Source organism: Lemur catta, chromosome 16 (genome assembly GCF_020740605.2).
Source record: "Lemur catta isolate mLemCat1 chromosome 16, mLemCat1.pri, whole genome shotgun sequence".
NCBI lineage: Eukaryota > Metazoa > Chordata > Mammalia > Primates > Lemuridae > Lemur > Lemur catta.
In genome coordinates this window covers 54,254,903-54,277,196 of record NC_059143.1, presented here as the reverse complement: position 1 = coordinate 54,277,196, position 22,294 = coordinate 54,254,903, and the positions used below count along the sequence as shown (strand labels likewise).

Sequence of the window (22,294 nt, the reverse complement as noted above, 5' to 3'; positions counted from 1 at the left end):
TCACTCCCCCTGCTCCTCCTCCACACTGAGTCCTTTGGGGACACAGGGATGCGCGAGCATTCCCAGAACCTGGATGACTGGCTTAAGAACGTGCCAGTAGGAAAACTGTCCTGGATGCTACCGTCCGGGCAGGTCACAGCTGGTTCAACAGAGACGTTTGTCCCATGCGTCGTTCTCCGCACAGCGAAGGCCAGGGGTTTGCTGCAGTCCACGGGCACGCGCTGAGGCCACAGTGAGTGCCACACTGTGTCTGTGGCAAAGGCGCTTAGTGGGGGGTCGAGGTGGAAAAGCCTGGCGCGGGGGCCCCTACGTGGGTGACCTCCTGGGGAAGGCTCACTCGGGTGACGAAGGGGCAGCCAGGAGAGCCGCCCCCTGCTCTCCCCCAGGTGGGGAAGGTGGAGCAGGTATCAGCAACACTCAGTTATTTAGGCCTGGCGCGGTGGCTCACACCTGCAATTCCAGCACTCTGGGAGGCCGAGGCAGGAGGATTGCTCAAGGTCAGGAGTTCGAGACCAGCCTGAGCAAGAGCAAGACCCCATCTCTACTAAAAATAGAAAGAAATGATTTGGACAGCTAAAAATCTAAATAGAAAAAATTAGCGGGCCATGGTGGCGCATGCCTGTAGTCCCAGCTACTTGGGAGGCTGAGGCAGGAGGATCGCTTGAGCCCAGGAGTTTGAGGTTGCTGTGAGCCACTGCACTCTAGCCTGGGCAACAGAGTGAGACGCTGTCTCAAAAAAAAAAAAAAAAAAAACACAGAAAATTAAAAAATTAAAAAAACACCCAGTTGTTTGAGTGACCAATGTTCCCCAAACCAGTACACAATAAAATAGATTAAAAGTGGAAAAACAAAATGCACTTTCTGTCAAAACATGTGATCTGAAAAGAGGCCAGGTCATCTCTGATGACCTTTAAAAACGTCTTTATGTTGTGCAGTGTCATCACGGGCACCCTGCCGTGGACGGGGGCGGGCCTGAGAGGTGGGGGCTGAGACCGCAGAGTGGGTCCTCTGAGGGGCTGGTCGCCTGCATCTACTGTTAGCTACTATGTAACTGCTGGCAGTGATTAGTCTCCTCTGGGGAAATCTTCCAGTTCCCTTCCTTCGTCCTCACGTAGCTCCTGATTTATTATTCATCCACAAGAGAAACGCAGCCCCGAGCCGGCGTGGCTGGGGGAGCCCAGGGGGGCTCAGGGCCCAGAGCGGCCTGCGGTGGACACGCGGGGCCACAGCCGGGCCTGGCGTCGCGGGACCGGTTACCGGCTCTGTGACGGTTGACTCGGGGAGAGTTTAAGACAGACGAGGCGTAAAGGACGAGCTGGAACGAGCTGGAACTCTGCTCTCCGCTAACCACGAGCCCCGGGGCCAGTGGCGCTGGCGTTTCTCAAGACGCAGCATCTGCCTCTGAGCGGGACGACCCATCAATTTGCCTCGTTTAATCAAACGCGAACGCGGCGACGGTGCGGGCCGGGGCCCCTCCATAGACGGCCCCGCACGCAGCGCGGCGGGTCCCCACGAGTCCCACGGCCGCGGGTCTTCAGATGCCCCCGGGGAGCTGAGCCCTGGCCCAGGTGCCCGCCCAGCGCCGGCTCCGACCTCACCGCAGCCGGGAACGGGGCGTGGGCGCCCTCTGCTGCTGGTCGGGAAAACAGCAAACTAAGAATTTTTCAGAAATTGTGCAATGAAACAGGCTAATGGGAAAAAGCAATTTATTTTAAACATAAATAAAATGGTCAGCCTTGGTCTTCCGCTCATGGTTTTGAAACCTTTTCAGCATAATGTTGTCTTAGTTGGCAACAAAAAGTTTGTTTTTGTTTTGTGTTTGCTGTTTTGTTCATCAGGATACAAACCTGTATTGATGCGGACAGAGGTCTCTGACACTATTGGGTAAAAAGAGAAAAATCAGGTTAACAGTGAGTCTGTCTAGTACGATCCCTTTATTGGCACTTACGTAGTCTATCTGTGTTTATGCACAGAGCCAGGTCTAAAAATGTGGTCATCAAAGTATAAACAAAGGTCATCTTTAAGTAGTAGAAGTTCTCCCACAAATTGTCTTATTTTATTGAATGTCCTTATATGAATATCTATTCTTGTCCTAAACAACAGAAAATTTTGATTTTAAAAATTAGACTGTTGGTCCAATGTTCACTTGTTCAAACTACTCAGCTCCAAACAAGCCAACCAAATACTCTGCTGAGAGGTCCCGGCCCCATCTGCAGGCCGGCCGCGTTGGGCTCCGGGCTGTGGGGTCTCCTCAGGGTTCCGATTCCTCCGCACCAGGCCCTGCGTCCACGCCCTGTTTCGTGGTGTGACTAACCTGCTAATTCTTCCTTTGCCTTTTAATTGTCTGCAAAGAAAAGGAGGTAGCTGGGACTGGAGGGGTGTAGACAAAGGGACACAAATCTCAGCAAATAGCTGCAAAATGTTAACAATCTTGGATTTTTCTTAAACCTTAGTGAGTGCAAAGTACTTCGTGAGAGAATTGCTGAACATGTGTCCTAAACATTAACCAGCTACACGACACAATCCTTCCTCCCCTAGAGAGCCCAGGCTCGGCTGGCCACCTTCAAGGGGACCTTGCCCATCACGAGTGTTCTGGGGCAGAGGCTCAGAACTCCTGATGGGACAGGCAGGGAAACTGAGGTCACGTGGCTGGCCCAGGCTCTCTGGGGTCTCTGCAGGGAAGGTCCCCTGCACTGGTCTGTGAGGTGGGGGGGATGTTCACCTCTGTCCCCAGGAGCCACTCCCAGGCTTCCATCCTCCCGCCGCAGCCTCCACTGTGTCTTCCAGGCCTGGCACCCTCTCCCAATTCCTGCCACCTGGGAACAGGTAACCTGGCCCACAGTGAGGTGTGAGGGAATGACAAGGACCCACTCCCCATGAATTATAAAATAACCCCCCCAAAAAACACTACTTTTAAAATACACCGACTCACATGGTAGATTTATCCCATCACCTGTGCCTCGTGGAAACCGTGGACCCTGAACATGCCTGGAACTGGACGGAGTGTGGTTTGTGGCTATTGTGAGCAAGGTGTGGTGGGCTGGCCGTGGACGGGGGCTGGCAGGAGAGGACCACCTGCCCAGATCAAGGGTAGAAGAAGCAGCCGGCTTCTCCCGGCCTCCTGGCCCTGCCTGCCGGCCACAAAGATGCGTTGCAGGTGTCTGAGGAGCCACGTGCCGGCAGGACTCGCTTCTCCAGCTGCAGCCCCTGAAGCTGTTACTGCTTGTTGCATAAGTGGCTTGGCCGTCAAGGTGGAAGCAATGCCACAGTGTTGCTCGAGGCAGGCGCCCGGAGGGTTCTCCGCCAGGCAGTCCCGCTTCAGGCTGCTGAGGACAGGGGAGCCGGGACGCTGGGCACCGCCTCTGCCAGAGTCATCGAGGGCTCCGGGGAGTCGTGGCCAGATCAGATCAGCGTCGCTGGGGGCAGTTGGGTCCTTTGAAAGGTGCCTCATCTGTAGCCAGAGGCGGCTGAATGGATGACAGGGTGGGGCGGACGCATCCAGTGGAACGTTCTCAGCCTGCAAAGGATGGAAATTCTGACACAGGTGACAGCATGGACGGGCCTTGGGGACATTGTGGTAAGTGAAAAAAGCCGGTCCCGAAAGGACACCTACTGTGTGAGTCCACTTGCGGAGGTCCCCAGCAGTCACATTCACAGACAGGAGACTGCTGGGTGCCAGGCGCTGGGGCGGGGACAGGGAGGAGTGTTTAGCAGGGACAGTTTGCACTATACAAGACAAAGAGAGTCAGGAAGATGGCCGTGCACCCCCTGGGCGTGCTCAGCACCGCCGAACTGCACGTTGAAAAATGGCTAAAATGGTAAATTCTGTATTATGTACGTCTCACCACAATAAAAAAATTTGTTTTCTAAAAAAAGCGGCTCAGATCCGGCACCCTCCAGACCCGGCAGCCCCGGTCAGGGCGTCACCGCACAGCAGCCAAGCCGTCCTGTGCTCACTGCAAAAGCTCTCGGGGACACACAAATAAACTAAAACCCAGAAAACACCTGAGACATAAACCTCACCAGATAATTAGCTTCCATTCTTTGGCTACTATTGACACGTGGCCTCTTAGTAACACATTACAGCTGAAAGTTGCTGAGTCTCTGTTCAATCTCGGCGTTTACCGTGAGGCCCTGAAGGCCGCGCCCAGAGCTGCTCCTGCGCGGCCGCGGGCCGTCTGGCTCCCCGCAAGCTCCTCTCCAGGGCCGTGGGGAAGGGGCTGCCTGCGGCTGTTCCTTGCCGACTTTGCATTTGCCGAGCTACTCTGCCTGAGTAACCGCCGAAAGCCTTGGGGGTCATGCAGAAAATTTTCTTTCTTCCTCCAAAATACTAACATCTAACTGGAGAGGCAAGAAGCTTCTGGAAAACTAAAAAGGACAATCCAATGCCAGATGAGGTGTCGCAGCCAAAAGATGCCATGTTTTTTAAAAAATAGAGACGTTTGTAAGGAGAGGATGTTCCAGGCAAAGGTAATCGTGCAGCGAGAGCCGGAGGTGCGCCCAGGTGCCCGCGTTTAGGGAGAGGGCCGGGGAGCGCCGGCTGGGAAGCTCGTAAGGAGATGAGGTTCCTGTGCCTCCAACTGCTGGCTGCTTAATGACAGACGGGTTAAATGACCTTATTCTACTTTATTTTAGTTCATAAATTAACAGAGTAAAACAGACTTGGTTTTGGCGCACAGGTCTATAGATTGTAACACGGATGTAGAATCGTGTGGCTCTTGCCGCAGTCAGAACACGTCACCCTGAAAACCCGCCCCTGCTTCCCAGCCGGGTCACGCCGCACCCTCCCCCGTCCTGCAACTCGTGCTCCAGGCTTCCTCTCTGCACTCAAGTCTTTCCAAGGACGTGCTGAGTGACACGGTGCAGTGTGAAATCCTTGTGGAATGGCCGCTCTGCGCAGCTCAGCGCCTTGGAGATGCCTTCGTGCTGTGCGTGTGTGAAGTCTGTTCCTTGTCACCACTGTGGGGTGTTTCACAGTGTGGACGCTGCTCCCTTCATCCACCGAGAACATCCGGGCCGTTGTCAGTGACGATGCCCTGAGCTGCCATGAACATTCCCGCACAGGCTGCTGTGTGAGCACAAGTTTCCACTGAAGTTTAAATTACTTTTCCCTCAAAAGATTGATGACCAACGTATTCATTACCAAAACCGTTTTCAAAAATACGTCGTGTCTCCCGTATCATTCAAAGTAGGCAACGAAGTTACGGGGTCATGTGGTGGGGATGTTATTAAGGTTGTAAGAAGCTGCCAGATTGTTTTCCAGAGTGACGTGCTGCGTTCCCATAGCGACGCGTGAGCACAGCTGCTCCTCACCCCACCCAGCACCCGGTGCTGTCAGCATTTTCCACTTCAGCCGTTCCGGCAGGCGTGCAGTGGTGTGGCCGCGTGGGCTCCATCTGCCTCTTGCTCCCGGCCAGTGGTGGTGACTGTCTTCCCATTGCTCCTCCGTCTCCTCGGCATCCTCTTTGGGGAAGTGTTTGTGTTTTGTCCGTTTTTTTAACCAGGTTGTTTGTTTTCTCCCCTTGGAGTTTTGAGAGAGTTTTACATATTCTGGTTTCAAGTCCTTTGTGGGAGAAGTGATTTGCAAACACTTTCCCCAAGTCTGTAGTTTGTCTTCTCATTCTCTTAAGAGTCTCTTGCAGAACAAAAGTTTTAAACTTTTTTGCAGGTTTATCCCTAATAGTTTGTTTTTCTGATTCTATTATGTATGGCACTGTTTTTAAAGTTTTGTTTTTTTAACTGTTTATTGCTCATATGTAGATACGTGATTGACTAAATGTCCTTTCAGCAATAGGTCATTACAACTATTTTATAACAAGACAGTTATAACTATATGACTATCTCAAATTACCTGTGCAACTAACAATTTATAGCTAAAAAGCCCAAGCTAAAGGCCTGGTTCAGTCACTATAACCAAAAAAATTGTATGATTCCATGGTAGTTGTTCTGTTTACTTAAGATCTATACAATGTGTTAGGTTCTGTATTAAAGATTATCTATGCAGCCCACATGTTAAACAAAAAAATTGATGCTTGGTGCACACTCAGCTCTGTGCTGAGGGCCATGGGTACACCAACCGCCTCCTCATGAACGGTCCTGAGCCCTGATTTCCCAGCTCTGAGAGCTCAGATGGAACCTACCTCCATCATGTGTGCCTTGAAAGATTTAAATTACCATGTCCTCAAAAGTTTAGTGACCAATATGTTTATTATAAAAATCACTTACAAAAATATATTATTTTTCTTTTCTCATTCAAAGCACGTGTGAATAATTCACATGTGAAACATCATTATCTGCATAATGCTTCCTTAAATCTCTCACAACATAAGTTTTAATGATATGAGCTGTGCATACTGTGACTAAGCATTAATTTCTTTAAAAACATCTAGTAACATTTAAGGCATTTTTCTAGTTTAATTGCAGGATGAGTAACTTAAAGGAAAATGGTGTTTCTGTAACTGGAAATCCAATACACAGAAGGTAGGAAAACGTATGTGAACACCAAGGGGAAAGTAGCTTGGACTGAATTTTGATCTTTTTCAGTTATTTCAGGCCATTAAGATGGGATCTAATAAATAACTTCACCCAGCAGACAGACTACACACTCAAAGATATCTGTCTTACAGTAAGCAACACAAACATTTTCTTGGCTGATCTAATTTTTTGAGTTCTTAATCGTACACTTGCTCTCTGCTGGCGGGGCAGGACACCACGGGCCGCTGCACTCCCGGGTGCCCTGGGCCGAGGGGGGTCACAGGGGGGCATCAGAGGAGTGTGCAGCTTCTCGAAAGCTTCCCTGGAGAGAACGTTGGAGCAAGGACAGTTGGGGGTTTGAGCAACGACTGCAACCTCCTGCCCCTTCCCCGGCTGCTTCCACGTGCTCAGGTTCAAAGGCCACAGCAGCTGCTTCTGAGGACACAGCGTGACCACGTCACTTTTCCACGCGGGGGACGGTGGGGCCTCGGTCAGCAGACAGACACCCGGCGTGCCACGTCGGGGACGTGAGGGCATCAGGGCTGTCCGATGAGAGGAGGGAGAGCGCGGACCACACTCTGCCTAGAACTGGTTCAAGTCCCGTGGGAAGTGAGACGATGGCCAACAAACAAGAGGCACAAGACAAGAAAAACACAATTAAGGGGTGAAGTGTGAGCTGCCAATCATTGAGAAACGCAGGTAGTGGAACCGGATCTTTCTTCCAGCATCAGGGTAGCCGGAAGCCCTCGGGCAGGACGTGGCTGCTTCGCTGGGCTGTGCGCGCAGACCTGGGGCCTCGCCGGGGACGGTCGGGGGGGAATGGGCCGCAGCTCGGGCCTCTGGCGTCAGGAGCCGGGTCCGCTGTGTCCGAGGTGCTCGCAGCCGTGGAGGGCAGGGACAGCAGCACACGGCGCACCGTGCCGCCCCACAGGGAGGGCGGTCGCGACCTCGAGGTAGGGAGAGCAGAGACCACGGCGCTGCGTCGCCCCGGGAGCTGGAGCGAGCCCCCAGCGGGTGCCGTTGCTCCGGGCCTGGAGGAGGACGGGGCAGGGGGCAGGGGGCAGGGGGCAGGGGGCAGGGCCTTGCAGACAGGCGGGACGCCCGCACGAGGCCAGCTGCGCGGGAGGTCGCCCCGGCCCGGCCTGCGGGGGGGACCCGGTGGGGGACCGGGCTCCCAACAGGCTGAAGACAGCGGTGGCCCAGGGGACACTGGCAAAGTAGAGGGGCGGCTGTCATCGCGTCCCTGTGCTCCGAGCTTGCTCTCCGTGGTGGGAAGGAAGCCGAGGGGGCAGGGAGTCGCGTGGTGCAGTCGCCAGAGGACAGCGGGCTTCGGGCACACTCTGCAGGGCACCGACGTCCCCGTGTCTCGTGCGCGCAGCAGCTCCCAGCAGGACGCCCAGACCCGCACGGCTCCCCGAGGAGGAGGAGGCAGGGCTGTGGCCTGTCCCGAGGTCACCGTGCCTCTGTCTTGCAGGACTCACACCACGCGGCCAGAACCACCCACTACGGCTCCCTGCCCCAGAAGTCCCAGCACGGCCGGGCCCAAGAGGAAAACCCCGTAGTCCACTTCTTCAAGAACATTGTGAGTGACACCAAGGGGACTCGGGCCATGGCGGGTGGGTGGGAGGGCTGCGGGCCGCTGCCACAGTCCACGGGGGACGTGCACTTATCCTTGGGTGACACCAAGTCCCTCAGGGTGAGGCTGGCCCCGGAGCTCCACCCTGGCGCCCGGTCCCCGGTTCCAAACAGGCGCCTCCAACGTCATGTACTGGAGGACTCACCTCTGTGGAGACCAGACTCCTGGGTGAGGCTCAGTCTGAAACCTGTGCAAAAACACCCAGGTGGCACGGGGTGTGAGGTGGCCAGGACTCGGCAGGGGCTGCAGACTGCGCAGGGCCCCTGGGGCGCGGAGCTGTGACCGGGACACACCTCAGCGCAGGGCTGTCACAGGGGCCAGCTCCCAGCTGTGCAGCCTTTGCGTGTTTTCCACTGTCGCACCCCCCCCCAGTGCACTGGCGGATCTGCAGGTGGGGAGCCGGGCAGAGAGTGGCGGCCCCTCACCCGACAGAGGGACCCTCGGGAGGGGGCGGGCGTCTCTGCAGGGGTGGCTCCCAGTGCAGCCCCCCACTCTGTCTTTCCAGGTGACACCTCGCACGCCTCCTCCATCGCAAGGAAAGGTAAGAACTCGAGTGCTTTGATCGATCGTCCCTGTGTTTAGACTTTCCCGAAATCCCAAAATGTACCAGAAAGAGAGTTGGACTCAGAACTGCCTGAATTCATCCCAAAACGTTTTGCCATGTGGCTCCCAAGTAGAATGGGGCCAGCAGGTCCCTGACACCTTCTACATCCTCCTACAGCCCCCTGCAACTTCCTACTCCTTCCTACAGCCCCTGAACCTCCTACACCCTCCTGCAGCCCCCTACAATCTCCTACACCTTTCTACACCGTCCTACAGCCCCCTGCACCCTCCTACTCCATCCTACAGCCCCCTGCACCCTCCTATTCCTTCCTACAGCCCCTGAACCTCCTATACCCCCCTGCAGCCCCCTACAATCTCCTACACCTTTCTACACCGTCCTACAGCCCCCTGCACCCTCCTACTCCATCCTACAGCCCCCTGCACCCTCCTATTCCTTCCTACAGCCCCTGAACCTCCTATACCCCCCTGCAGCCCCCTACAATCTCCTACACCTTTCTACACCATCCTACATCCCCCTGCACCCTCCTACTCCATCCTGCAGCCCCCTGCACCCTCCTACACCTTTCTACTCCATCCTACAGCCCCCTGCACCCTCCTACTCCTTCCTACAGCCCCCTGCACCCTCCTACTCCTTCCTACAGCCCCTGAACCTCCTACACCCTCCTGCAGCCCCCTACAATCTACAACTTTCTACAGTCCTACATCCCCCTGCACCCTCCTACTCCATCCTGCAGCCCCCTGCACCCTCCTACACCTTTCTACACCGTCCTACATCCCCCTGCACCCTCCTACTCCATCCTACAGCCCCCTGCACCCTCCTACTCCTTCCTACAGCCCCTGAATCTCCTACACCCCCCTGCACCCTCCTACTCCATCCTACAGCCCCCTGCACCCTCCTACTCCTTCCTACAGCCCCTGAATCTCCTACACCCCCCTGCACCCTCCTACTCCATCCTACAGCCCCCTGCACCCTCCTATTCCTTCCTACAGCCCCTGAACCTCCTACACCCTCCTGCAGCCCCCTACAATCTCCTATACCTTTCTACACCCCCTGCACCCTCCTACTCCATCCTACAGCCCCCTGCACCCTCCTACTCCTTCCTACACCCCCTGAACCTCCTACATCCCCCTATAATCTCCTATACCTGTCTGCACCCCCATATACCCTTTTACACCGTCCTATACCCCCTTGCACCCTCCTAAACCCTGTACAACTTTCTATACCTTCCTATATGCCCCCTGCACCCCCTGCACTCCCCTACAGCATCCTACATCCTCCTATGCCCCCCACACTCCCTATAACCCCCTATACCCCCTGCACCCCCACACCCTCCTACACTCCCCTGCAGCTGCGCGGACGGTGGGCTGCGTCCTCGTGCAAAGCTCCAGGCAGCTCCGCCGCCCCCGGTGTGAGCATGTTCACCTCTCAGTGCCAGAGGGTGTGGATTGTGTTTCCTGTTTATGGAAAGCACTTCTTTCTCACTGACGCCCTGTCCTGTCTCTCTTCCTCACACAGGGGAGAGGACTGTCGCTCAGCAGATTCAGCTGGGTAGGTGGCAAACGCGTGTCCTCATGGCGTTGACTTATGTTCTGTTGACTTACGTTCTGCCTGTTTGGTTGCTTAACGCCCCCCTTCCTCCCCGCTGAGATGGTCCTGCCGCAGGGCAGGAACCCACCTCCCTCCAGCTCATTAATGCCTCTTGCTCCCACCCAGGACCCGGCTGCAAACCCTCTTCTCCCAAAGGGCTCCTGGCCCCGGCTGGTCTCCCTCCCAGGAAGAGGCGACACCATTCTTGAGATAATTTCTAACTTCCTTCCAACACAATTGGTGGGAACAGCAAACCCCAGAGTCTGAGTGTGGAATGGTGGCGATGGCCCCACCTAAATAACCCCAGATGTCGGATGTTACTGAGGAAAAACGATGCTGCTATGAACAGAAAAAGATGCTCAATTCAGTAATTCAATTTATAATAACCCCATTAATCCAAAAGATTTTGGCTTTGTTTGTATTTTAGTAATAACTAAAACTTAGACATCAAGCCATAAACCTCCTTAGGAATTTTAGGCTTTCTAATACAGAGAGTGAGGCCAATCTGTTCATTTTCTAGTGAATTTGGTGTCTGCACCAAACTCAAATGTCCCACCATTAACTTATAGACTTTAGTTCCCAGAAAATATCAGATATGGTTCTTATTGTATAAAAATTATAATTTTCAAGGCTGGGCACAGTGGCTTATGCCTGTAATCCTAGAACTCGGGGAGGCCGAGGCAGGAGGATAGCTTGAGCTCAGGAGTTCAAGACCAGCCTGAGCAAGAGTGAGACCCCATCTCTACTAAAAACAGAAAAATTAGCCAGGCGTGGTGGTGCAGGTCTGTAGTCCCAGCTATGTGGGAGGCTGAGTCAGAAGGACTGATTGAGCCTAAGAGTTTGAGGTTGCAGTGAGCTGTGATGATGCCACTGCACTCTAGCCCCCTGAGGCTCTGTCTCAAAATAATAATAATAATAATAATTTTCAGAATAAAATGGAGGAAAGACCACCAAACTATTAGAGATGGACTGTGTCTATCTCAGGAACTATGATATCCTCATAGGCTAGGACAGAGCCTACCTATACCTGCTGATCAATTAGTAAGCATCATATAAATGAATGAATTTTCAAAGAAAGGAAAAAGAACAGGAAGAACAGGAAAAAAAACCAGAAAGAGGGCTGGAGGGAGGGTGGGGGTGAGCGAGAGAGGACGAGGAAAGGCCCCACCAGGCTCCTGAATGACCCCGCCACGTCCGTGCACACAGTTAGGATCGGGGTCGTCTGTGAACATTTACAGTGATATTTATTAGACTCGCTTTTCTGATCGAGTGAATTTGCAAAAAGATGGCAAGGTAGAAAATTTACACAGACCAGCACTCACAGACGATTACTAATAATGTTGACTTTCTGTGCCAGCAGGAGACAAAGACAACATTGAAGAATGAAATCCAGTTTTGACCCAGAAATCTTACTTTAGCTCCCGTGATCTGCCTCTTACTTTTCCAGGCGTGGCTCCTGGGCGCTGTGCAAAGGCCTCCCGGCCAGGAGTGACGGGGCCGCCCTGTGAGGCCCCCCAGCTAACAAGGCCGCCTGCTGCCCTCTGCGCTCTCCCTGTCTGTCCTGCTACCGTGTGCTGAGTTCCTTTCTTCCCCCGCCAAAGCCTCTCTGTGTTTTGCCGCTTGCCTGCCCGTCCACGGGGCCGCCTCCTTGCTGGGGTTTCGGAAAGCCCCCTTCCCTTTCTAACTGTGTTGCATGTTTCCAGGTAAATTCCAGGGTGTCCAGAGATAAAAGTCACTAAGAATCGGAAAGGAGGGAAATCAAACAGATCATTAACCTGAAAGCCAGTCCCTGAATTTAGTTCTTGGAAGCTCTGTAGTTTTGGGGCTGACCAGCAGAGTGAGACAGGGTGATTTAGCACTCGCGGGGGGAGGTGCGGTTTTCTGGCATTTAGGACGTCTGTCTGGTGCCGTCAGCCTGTGCGACGGGAAGCACCTGGCAGAGCAGCCTTCAGGATCCCACCGCCCTGCCTCTAAGATAAAGAGACGAAGGGTCAGAGTGTCCCCCAAGGCCCTTCCTTCCCTGAAACACCTGCGTAAAACACGAAAGGTGTTGGCCAGGGGACAGTCTGGCTCACTTGCTAGTCTTCAGGAGAGGACATAGACAGAACTCGCCATTTCTTGTCGGCAAAATGTAACCGCACCTGCCTGGGAGGGACCTTCTCCCCAGACGCCACCATCCCCGTCCTCCCACTCAGCACAGCCCCTGACGTCCCCTGTCCGTGCGTAGAGCCGAAGTTCCACTTGCAAGGACAGCAACCTGGTCCCGGAACACAGACGTCCTCGGGTTTCAGGAGTCACTTGCCTCCGTCACCAGCGCCAGTCCCCAAACGCAGGCCGGCCCGGCACGTCGGCTGCACCTTTGTTCTCCCCATGTCCTCACAGGACCCCGTGAGGAAGGGGCCGTTTTTACCCCCATTTTACAGATGAGGAAACTGCAGCTCAGAGAGGCTCCAGACCTGCCCGAGGTCACACAGCCGGGAACTGGGGGCGGAGGCGGCCCCTCGTGCAGGACCCGGCTCCCACCTCCGTCCTGCTCAGCAGCCCGGGCCCCTCATGAGGACCTTGTCCCAGGTCAAGCTGGTTCCTGGTCACCCAGAGAATTAGGAACTTTGTCTTCACACTGTAGAAAAGGAAGGAGGCTCCATGTCACTGAGTCCCCAGCTAGGTCTCTAGTATAGAGCAGTGGGAGGGAGCCCCAGGACAGGGCACGGCCACCCTCTGGCCCAGGCCCCGGGCGCCCGCCGGGGAGGCCACTCCCTCCACGCGAGTAGACACAGCCTCTTTGCCCGGAGTGCGTGACGTTTGCTAATCTCTCGTACGCCGCGGCGTGGCGAAGGTAAGTGGCTGCTCCATCCACGAGTCCAATCCTCGGAACAAGCGCATTCGGGCCACATGCCACACAGCAGAGCCGCAGCCCAGGCCAGAGCCCTCCTCTCCTGGGGGCCGACACCCCGCAGACCTGGGGACAAGTGGCCTCTGCCTCCCCTCCTGCTCCTCCCGAAGACGCACGGAGACCACTGTGTGGCGGGCCCTTGCCCTTGGTCCCGGTGGCAGTGCGAGTGGTGCCGCTGTGGCTGGGGCTGAGGTCCCCGTGGTCTTTCCTTGCAGGGGGCCGAAGGGCAGAGGCCAGGATTTGGCTACGGCGGCAGAGCGTCCGACTATAAATCAACCCACAAGGGATTCAAGGGGGCCCACGACGCCCAGGGCACGCTGTCCAAGATCTTTAAACTGGTAACGTACCCTCCTGCCGTCGGGCAGTGCTGGGACCCGTGGGCTGCGTTCAGGCTGTGCCCACACTGGGGGTCTCCAGGCCAAACCGTGCCCCCAGGACAGACGCCGGGGCGGGAAGAGCCTCGGTTAAAAGAAAAGTTCACTCCAGAATCCCCAGCCGAGCTGAGCCCAGCCCAGCCCAAGGGTGCCCGGGCGAGAGCAGAGGGTCCTGGGCAGGCTGGCGTGGGTCTGCCCTTCCACGCCGGTCTTTTCTGAGCTTAATCCGGAGCAAGAGGTAGTTTAGAAAGGGCGGCCATGTTGGTTCGTTCACCAAGCGTTTCTGGAGGGCTTGCTTGGCTGGGGGTCGGGGGACGGCTGACCTTGATGCTGGTGCCCAGCCCAGCTGGATGTGGGGCCCCCGCTGAGCTCAGGAGGGGTGGGAGCCCCCAGGAACTGCCAGGAGCTCAGCAGACGAGGGGGCAGGAAAGTCCTGCCAGGAACCTCCAGAAGGGTTGATGTGACCTGGAGCCACACGGTCCTGGGGGCGAATGCCGGGCCACTGCTTTTAGCCACGTGGCCTCCGGCCCTGTCCTCTCTGAGACCCAGTTTCCTCACCTATAAAATGGGGACAGTGCACTGATGTCCCCTGCAACTCCCGTGACAGTAAAAGGTGTGGCAACCGCAGGGTGGTCAGCACAGGGTGGCTGGAGCGACTGTTGTCCACAGTGTGCACTTTGCTGCTCTGAGCGGGCGAGGCAGGTGCAGGTGCAACCTGAGGCTCGAGCCCAGCAGAGCGGCGAAGACACGGTGGCTGGAGCCCCCTCGGCGCTGGCGTTTTCCTCCCGGAGAAGACCAGGCTCGGCACGGCTCTGACCCAGGGGGCCGGGAGGTCGGGGTCTCTGGCAGACAAGGCGGACAAACACCGCAGTCCAGGCTCGCATGTGGACCCGAGCCCAGGCCCTCCCTGTAATCCACCTTCGGCACAGGCCACCATGTGCCACCAAATGCCACCCCCCAGAGCCACCTGGAGCCAGCACACCTGTGGGGCCAGGACTCTGCCCCCCAGGACATCGAGGAGACTTGACACCTGGGCCAGGCGGCCCAGGCCCCAACAGGCGCCAAGACACGGAGCCCTGGCTGACCCTCGCTGCCAGGCTCCCCATCCACGCCCGCTGCCGCGGGTCTGCCCAGCGTGCCTGGGTGGCAGCAGGCAGTCGGAGAGGCTCCACTTCTGCCCGTTTTAGGGCCTAAGTCACCTCCAGAGCAACGTTGGTGTGAAGAGGAGGCCTCACTTGGCTTCTGTTCATCCCTAGACCATCTCACGACCTGCAAGGCCACAGCAATTTCCAGACAAGTCCCTCCTGGGCACACGGACCCTGGGGTGCGAGGGTCTCAACTGCCCGTGGGCCAGTTGTGTTGAAAGCCTGGGAGGGACCCTCTTAAGGCTCCGGGGGACAGAGGCCCCAGACAACAGAAGCGACTGTGCTTGTGGCAGCTGCCGAACTTGAGTCTGCAGCCAGCCCGGAGGCCGAGTGCTTGGCCGCACGCTCCGAGGACGGGCCCAGAGGCTCCCGGGGCCCTGGAGCCTGCGGTTCTGTGACTGGGACCCCATTCCCAGCAGATGCTGACGGCACTGCTGGGTGTCGAGTCTCCTGAGTGCCAAAGGAGCCCATTTCCTGGCGAGAAGGGCACAGAAGTGGCCGTGTGCTGTGTCAGAGACGCGGAGGGAGGTGGCAGGGCCGCAGCTGGGCGGCGTCCAGGCAGAGGAGCAGAGTGGGAGAGGCCGGGGGGCTGGAGGAGCAGGAGGCCACCGGGGAGGGGCCAGGAGGGAGAGAGAAGCGCAGCCCCCAGGCAGAACTCTGCAGGCTTCCTCCCGGCCCAGTTCTGTCCTGATGGGGAGGGGGCCTGGGGGTCCAGCCGGAGAGGGACCGGTGTGACCCACATTAACGCTGAGATGCCCGTCAGGGTCTCCGCAGACACAGGTAGGCGTGGTGAGGCCATGGAGCCCCCTGGGCCGGCAGGGAGAGACTGCAGAGCTGTGTGGCCCCACGGCCAGGCGTGGGCCACCGAGGCTGGCGCTGGACGGGAGCCAGGAGGAGACGATGGCGCCGTCGCCCAGCTCTGCGAGGCTCAGCAAGCACTGTCGCCCCCAGATCTGCCGGGGCTGTTCCTGGCCGGAGCCTGTCAAGAAGGAACGTCGTCTAGATGGAAGTTCCCGCCTGCTTTTTCCTGGAGCTACGGCCCACGCTGCCATTTCAGCCGCTCTCAACCCGAACACGGCAGTCGGGTTCCCTGCTGGGTGTCGCATGGCTGACGTCAAACCGCCACGGTCGTCGTTGTCACAGTCATCATCTGCGAGGTGTCCCCACAGGCAGCCTCCTGTCCAACCCACAGACCGCAGGGAGGGGGACGCTGCTGGGAAACGGAAGAGCGTGTCACACAAGCACCTGCTGTGGCAGGAGGGCATAGACCCCGATGCCCACAGCCCCGACAGAGCAGCGTGCCCTGGGCCCCTGCACAGACAGGACGGCTGTGTCACGCGCACCCACGCTGGGTTCCCAGACAGCGGCACCTGCGCCTCGGGCTCCTTCGTGTCCAGGGCTGGTGTCCGGGCACACAGAAGGTGCTCCCAGAGGCTTCGCCATGTGGCAGCATTCTCACCTGTGTCCTCAGGCCAGTGGTCACCACGTTTCGGGGACTTCGTGTTGTAGGTGTTCCCGGTCCTTGGGGACACGGAGGGACTGCACTTGCCCAGCCGCCCCGGCACAGCATCGGGCCCGCAGGAGGCAGCCGAGTAACCAGACAGGCTTCTGCTGCGGGCGGCTAGGTTACGTCACCCCGACGACACCTGTCACTGAGAGCAGGCCCCGCACCCCTGCGAGCTGGTCACCCCCACAGCTCTGAGACCAGGGCCCCTGGCCAGGACCCGGCCATAGCCCAGCCGGCGCCTTCAGGTACAGCCGACTCCTCAGTCCACGGCGTCACTGCTACCAGATCTCTGACCTAGTTAATCGGTTTTCTCACTGGTTTATCAAAACGTCAAGGCATTAGGATTTAAGGGGAATGATCTCCTCTGTAACACAAACACTCACGGATTCAGCCACGTAACTATCAAGCCACAGGCGTGGGGATGCCCTGACCTGTGGCAGGGACATGCAGTGGGGACAGACCAATCCCCCTGCGTCCTCGGGGACTGCACGTGCGCACGGTATCTGCCCATGAGCCCAGACTCCAGGAGGCCCTGCGGCGGGCAGTGCGGCCCTGCCTTGGGGGAAAGTGGGTCTCACTTGGGCAAGTCTACAATGCGAGAACTTGCTGTGTGTTGGATAAAGCGAAGCCAGGATCACTCCTCAGCGCAAACTCTGAGCAGGAACCGCAGGGATCACGCCGCAGCGCTAACTCTGAGCAGGAACCGCAGGGATCACGCCGCAGCGCTAACTCTGAGCAGGAACCGCAGGGATCACGCCGCAGCGCTAACTCTGAGCAGGAACCGCAGGGATCACGCCGCAGCGCTAACTCTGAGCAGGAACCGCAGGGATCACGCCGCAGCCCTAACTCTGAGCAGGAACCGCAGGGATCACTCCGCAGCGCTAACTCTGAGCAGGAACCGCAGGGATCACGCCGCAGCGCTAACTCTGAGCAGGAACCGCAGGGATCACGCCGCAGCCCTAACTCTGAGCAGGAACCGCAGGGATCACGCCGCAGCGCTAACTCTGAGCAGGAACCGCAGGGATCACGCCGCAGCGCTAACTCTGAGCAGGAACCGCAGGGATCACGCCGCAGCACAAACTCTGAGCAGGAACCGCAGGGATCACGCCGCAGCGCTAACTCTGAGCAGGAACCGCAGGGATCACGCCGCAGCACAAACTCTGAGCAGGAACCGCAGGGATCACGCCGCAGCGCTAACTCTGAGCAGGAACCGCAGGGATCACGCCGCAGCGCTAACTCTGAGCAGGAACCGCAGGGATCACTCCTCAGCGCAAACTCTGAGCAGGAACCACAGCTCTACGCCGGACAGTCGACCAGCAGGGCCAGCGTGACGGGTTCTCCAGAACGTGGCCCCAGCGGGTGGGGATGCAGACCCCGGAGGACTCTGGGCCTGGAGCTGCATAGGAACAGCAACGCCCCCCGGGCGACAGCCCAGCGGGTCACCTGCCCCGGAGCCACGTCTGGGCTCCACCCAGACTCACTCACCAGGACGGTCAAGGGTGAACCCAGAGTTGGCAGTGGTGACGGTTTCCCGGTTGGTCCCTGTAACCACACTCACCCGAGAAACACGGACTCGTCCGTCTGCGTGACTGCTGACGACAGCATCAGCGTGACGACCACTGCACACACCAGTGAGGGGGACGGTGGAGGGGTCACCGTGGCCCCACTTGGGAAGTTTCCTTCTACCCCGGCAACATGTGCAACAGCTATAGCCGGTGACAGAAGATGCTCCCAAGGCCAGAGCTTGTCACCACCACACTGATGCACAGAAAGCACCACTTCTACCTACACACTTACCGTGTGCACAGAAAGCAAGTGTGCAAAACCCGTTTGTTTTCTTCCGTAGGTTTGACATTTTCCTGAAACTTTTTGTGAGCGGCTCTTACAATTTTCAAATTTCTATGCAGTTCAAGAAAAGCTTCAGGCCGGGCGCGGTGGCTCACACCTGTCTAGCACTCTGGGAGGCCGAGGCGGGAGGATCGTTTGAGCTCAGGAGTTCGAGACCAGCCTGACCAAGAGTGAGACCCCGTCTCTACTAAAAATAGAAAAAAATTAGCTAGACAATAAAAATATATAGAAAAAATTAACCAGGCATAGTGGTGCATGCCTGTAGTCCCAGCTACTCGGGAGGCTGAGGCAGGAGGATTGCTTGAGCCCAGGAATTCAAGACCAGCCTGGGCAACATGGTGAGATCTTGTCTCTACCAAAGGAAAAAAATATATATTGCTGAGCATGATGGTGTGCACCCGTATTCCCAGCTACTCTAGAGTCTGAGGCAGTAGGATTGCTTGAGCCCAGGAGTTTGAGGTTGCTGTGAGCTAGGCTGATGCCACGGCACTCTAGCCAGGGCAAAAGAGCGAGACTCTGTCTCAAAAAAAAAAAAAAAAAAAAAAAAAGAAAAGCTTCAATTTATCAAATTAAAAAGCATTTCAATTCGTATGCTTGTAATTAAATCTTGCTGCATGAAAAGCTCAGAACTGGGCTACGATGAGCCTATGGCTGAAGGAGTCGACAAGGAGCAGTTACAATAGATTAATAAGAATAATTAATATACTCCCAGGGATTAAGGGAGTATAGTAGTTGGAAAAAGTAAAACCCCGAGAATCACAGCTATCCCCTTGATGAGCTAACCGTGTCGTCTGTACGTGTCCTGGCGTCCGGGCTGTGGTCATTCGTGTCACCAGGAACATGGCGTGTGCAGAATCAGCCCAGGTCGGCGCTGCCGGGTGCAGACGTGCGGGTGGTATAAACAGCATGTCTCTTAGACAGCGCGCTTCCTGGGGGCTCCAGTCAAAAGGAATCTTTGAGAGATCAACTTTTCATCCACAACCTAACACGAAAGAAGGAAACCCAAGGAGAAAGAGACTGGAATTTGAATGCAAAAACCCAAACACGCGGCCCCTTTGTCAGCGGAACGACCCGCGTGACAAACCGGTGGATCCTCTCAGGGCCGACACCCACGCTGGCTGCCTCCGCAGGGCAGGTCCCCCCACACCTGGGCTCCATCTGCACTGTCAGCTCTTTTAAAAAAAAATGTCGGCCGGGCGCGGTGGCTCACATCTGTAATCCTAGCAATGTAGGAGGCCGAGGTGGGAGGATTGCTCGAGGTCAGGAGTTCGAGACCAGCCTGAGCAAGAGCGAGACCCCATCTCTACTAAAAAATAGGAAGAAATTATCTGGACAACTAAAAATATATAGATAAAATTAGCCGGGCATGGTGGCGCATGCCTGTAGTCCAGCTACTCGGGAGGCTGAGGCAGGAGGATCGCTTGAGCCCAGCAGTCTGAGGTTGCTGTGAGCTAGGCTGATGCCCCAGCACTCTAGCCAGCGCAAAAGAGCAAGACTCTGTCTCAAAAAAAAAAAAAAGTCAAGTTGTATTTGTCCAGAAAACATGTGAATTCGTGGTTTTAAGGCCCCTTTAAGTGAAAGTCTGTAGACAAACCACTCTGTGTAGCTGATTCCTCTTGGCGTGGCCACTGAGATGGCAAATACGAGCGTCCCCAGGCCCAGCCATGCTGGTGTTTGGCTTTCGCCACTTGGTTGTCAGCACTAGGTCCTCCCCCAAGACAGAGTTGTCCCTGTCGTTGTTTACAGACAGTGTCCCTCGGTGACCCTGGCACCTCTAGCCAAAGGAAGAAAGTGACCATTCAGACCAAAACAATACAGACATTGAGCAGAAATGCCCGGTCACCCCAGGCACCGCTGTCCGTGTCCCGAGACTTGGGTCTGAGTGAATCTGTCCCATGGCACTGATGGCTCAGTCAGCCTGGCCGGGGGGCGCGAGGAATGGAATGAACCGGTGTGTGAGCCGTGATACGGGCAGGGGGCCCTGGGCCGGGGGAGTGTTGCTCACACTCCTGCCTAACTCTCGTGTCTTCCTTTCCACAGGGAGGAAGAGACAGTCGCTCTGGATCCCCCATGGCCAGACGCTGAGCCCATCTTGTTCCAGATCCTGCCCTCTGCTTCTAGACATAACTGCCTTAAAACGTTACTACCCGCACATGGATTAGCTAGTTAGAGCACATGACCTCCCCCTAACTCCTGTTGAGTTGTGCGCACAGCAGGGTCAGGCACACGGCGTCCCACTAGCAATTTCTGGCCAAAAGTTAAATGGAGAAAAAGAAAACAGAAAATGATTAAAACAGTCACTTCACGTCTGAGGAGTGCATTTCCCGGGAGTGCCCACTCCCCAACACGCGCCCCCAGCAGCACACGGCTCCCCCAGGTCCGCGTGCACGGATGCCCCCCAGGCTCACCCCTCCATCCTTGGACTTGCTTTTCGCCGTGACCGCAGCCCCCCGAGCTTCCGCCGAGCACTGCCATGGACGCACACCGCTGTAGGGACAGAGAACGCGACGGGCGGGAGGACTGTTGTGATCCAGGCTTCTTCGGTTTTCTTTTCCGACCCTTCTCTCACCTCCTAAAGTGTATTTATTTCTCCTAACAGGATTAGACAGTCAAGGAGTGGCTTACTACCGTGGGAGCTTTTGGTATGTGAAACGCGGGCCCGGGCGGCTGGTAGAGTCCAACGTGGGCAGCACAGAGAGGGGGGCGCGCCTCCAGGCCGCGGCTGCCCACACCCCACTTAGCTGAATTCGTGCGTGGCAGAGAGAGGACAGGTGGCAAGCGCGGGCTGGGCACTGGCCTCATACAGGAAACGGGGCCTGCTTGGAAACTGGGTGACGGAGACGTCCTACGTGTGGCTGCGGGTTGTCATTGTCACCCCGCACGGTGGCACCAGAGCAGCCTCCACAAATGACCTCGTTTCCAAACCAGCACCCACAGCCGGGGAGTCCAGGCAGACTAGTGCGTCTCGGAGCAGAACCGTAGGAGTTCTCTGGTGGCCTCGCGGTGTTACACTGGTCATTTTAGACGCTGCGTGTGGCCAGGGTAAGCTTGCATGGCAGTGCACACTGGCAAACACTAACCCTCAGGAGAAGATAACCTCTCCCCTCCTTGCCTCCTGGCACGACCCCGCCCTCGCGAGCAGACGGGAGTGGCTAGTCCTTGTCACTGACCCACACTTGGGGCCGCGGGCCCTGAACAGGGAAGAGTCTTCCGACCCACGCCCGGCTAACCTCGGCTGACGTCCCTTCCGCTCCGCCCTGCTAACTACTGATGTCCTTTTGAGTTGAGCGTGTCTTTCGTGGCCCACACTGGCATCGTCCTCCCCTAGAGCCAGATGAGGATAGTCCCTGTAATGCCAACACGCGTCCTTTTAATCCCGTGCTAACTCTGAATGCTTAGTGTGGGTATAATACATGTCTATTAATATGTAGCCTCAATGATGAGAGGGTAAGATAAAAAAGGAACAAAATTCCAGAAACGCAACGTCCACACTGTCCACCGTAAGCACTCCGCATCTTTGCGTGGGGCACGGCCGCGAGGCCTCGTGCGTGGCGGCCCCCAGTGACGCGTCCACTGTACGCCCTGTTCTTGAGTATCGAAATAAAATAATAAACATTTAATGGTATCTGCACGGTGTCTTATTTGTGTTGTGTGGGGAACGTGGGCTCCAGCTCCCCTGGGGTGCCTTTCACCACTTGCCTGCTCAGCCCCTTCTGGCTGAGGAACTTGGAAAATCACACAAGTATAATTACATTTTCAAAATTGTATTCTTTTAGTTGGCACATCTATTTTAATCTCACATACATAAAAAAGGCATTAAGTGGTAAACCAAAGTCATATGCTAGAGTAAGCTAGCATTTCCGTGCCATTACAATACTCAGGTAAATATTTTTAAGGAAAGGGAGCAGGACAGGAGCTACGTCTTGCTGCACACTTACCTAGGGGGGTCTGCGTAACTGCCCTGAAGCCGACTGCGAATCCATTTCCCGGGCCGGAGCCAAGACTCCTGCCTGGCGAGCGTTCTGCCCCGCTCACTGCACTGGCTCAGCTGGAAGGGGCTTGCCGGGGCCTCGAGGGGCCCGGAGCGTCGCTGAGCTGAGCAGAACAGAAAACCGCAGCAACCCCGCTCGGCGCCGTCTCGCCTGTCTGCAGGGCCACCGCCGCCCGGTGGGTAGGGGCACGTGCAGGCCCTGGGCGGGGCATCTGCATGAAGACGCTGGTACTCGGACACGGGCGAGACCTGAGCGGGGTCGGGGTGATGAGGG

The 22,294-nt window shown here is 56.5% G+C and overlaps 2 protein-coding genes across 11 annotated transcripts in view; one reads left to right on the top strand and one right to left on the bottom strand.

The window, feature by feature from the left end:
• LOC123621771 (myelin basic protein) overlaps window positions 1-20,872 on the top strand; it is a 1,012,103-nt gene extending 991,231 nt beyond the window's left edge. For 5 of the 9 annotated variants that reach the window (XM_045527684.1, XM_045527682.1, XM_045527683.1 and 2 more), the window contains 5 exons: window positions 7,949-8,056; window positions 8,616-8,651; window positions 10,191-10,223; window positions 13,371-13,493; window positions 20,070-20,872. In XM_045527684.1, the coding sequence (XP_045383640.1) occupies window positions 7,949-8,056; window positions 8,616-8,651; window positions 10,191-10,223; window positions 13,371-13,493; window positions 20,070-20,114 (345 nt within the window). In that variant the 3' untranslated portion in view covers window positions 20,115-20,872. The remainder of the gene's footprint in view (window positions 1-7,948; window positions 8,057-8,615; window positions 8,652-10,190; window positions 10,224-13,370; window positions 13,494-20,069) is intronic. The other 4 variants (XM_045527687.1, XM_045527685.1, XM_045527688.1 and 1 more) reach the window with 3 other exon arrangements.
• Window positions 11,486-16,971, bottom strand: LOC123621772. Of its 2 annotated transcripts, none has more exons than XM_045527690.1 (2): window positions 16,134-16,971; window positions 11,486-15,887 (listed from the first exon to the last, which is right to left on the bottom strand). In XM_045527690.1, the coding sequence occupies exon 2, from the start codon at window positions 15,778-15,780 to the stop codon at window positions 14,782-14,784; it is 999 nt and encodes a 332-aa protein (XP_045383646.1). In that variant the 5' UTR covers window positions 15,781-15,887; window positions 16,134-16,971; the 3' UTR covers window positions 11,486-14,781. The 2 variants fall into 2 exon arrangements, with proteins under 2 accessions (XP_045383646.1, XP_045383647.1); XM_045527691.1 differs by having other exon boundaries at window positions 11,486-15,884.
• Window positions 20,873-22,294: the final 1,422 nt, after the last annotated feature.

Coding starts and splice junctions, on each gene's coding strand:
- LOC123621772 (XM_045527690.1), bottom strand. CDS start 15,780: ATGCGACACCCAGCAGGGAACCCGACTGCCGTGTTCGGGTTGAGAGCG.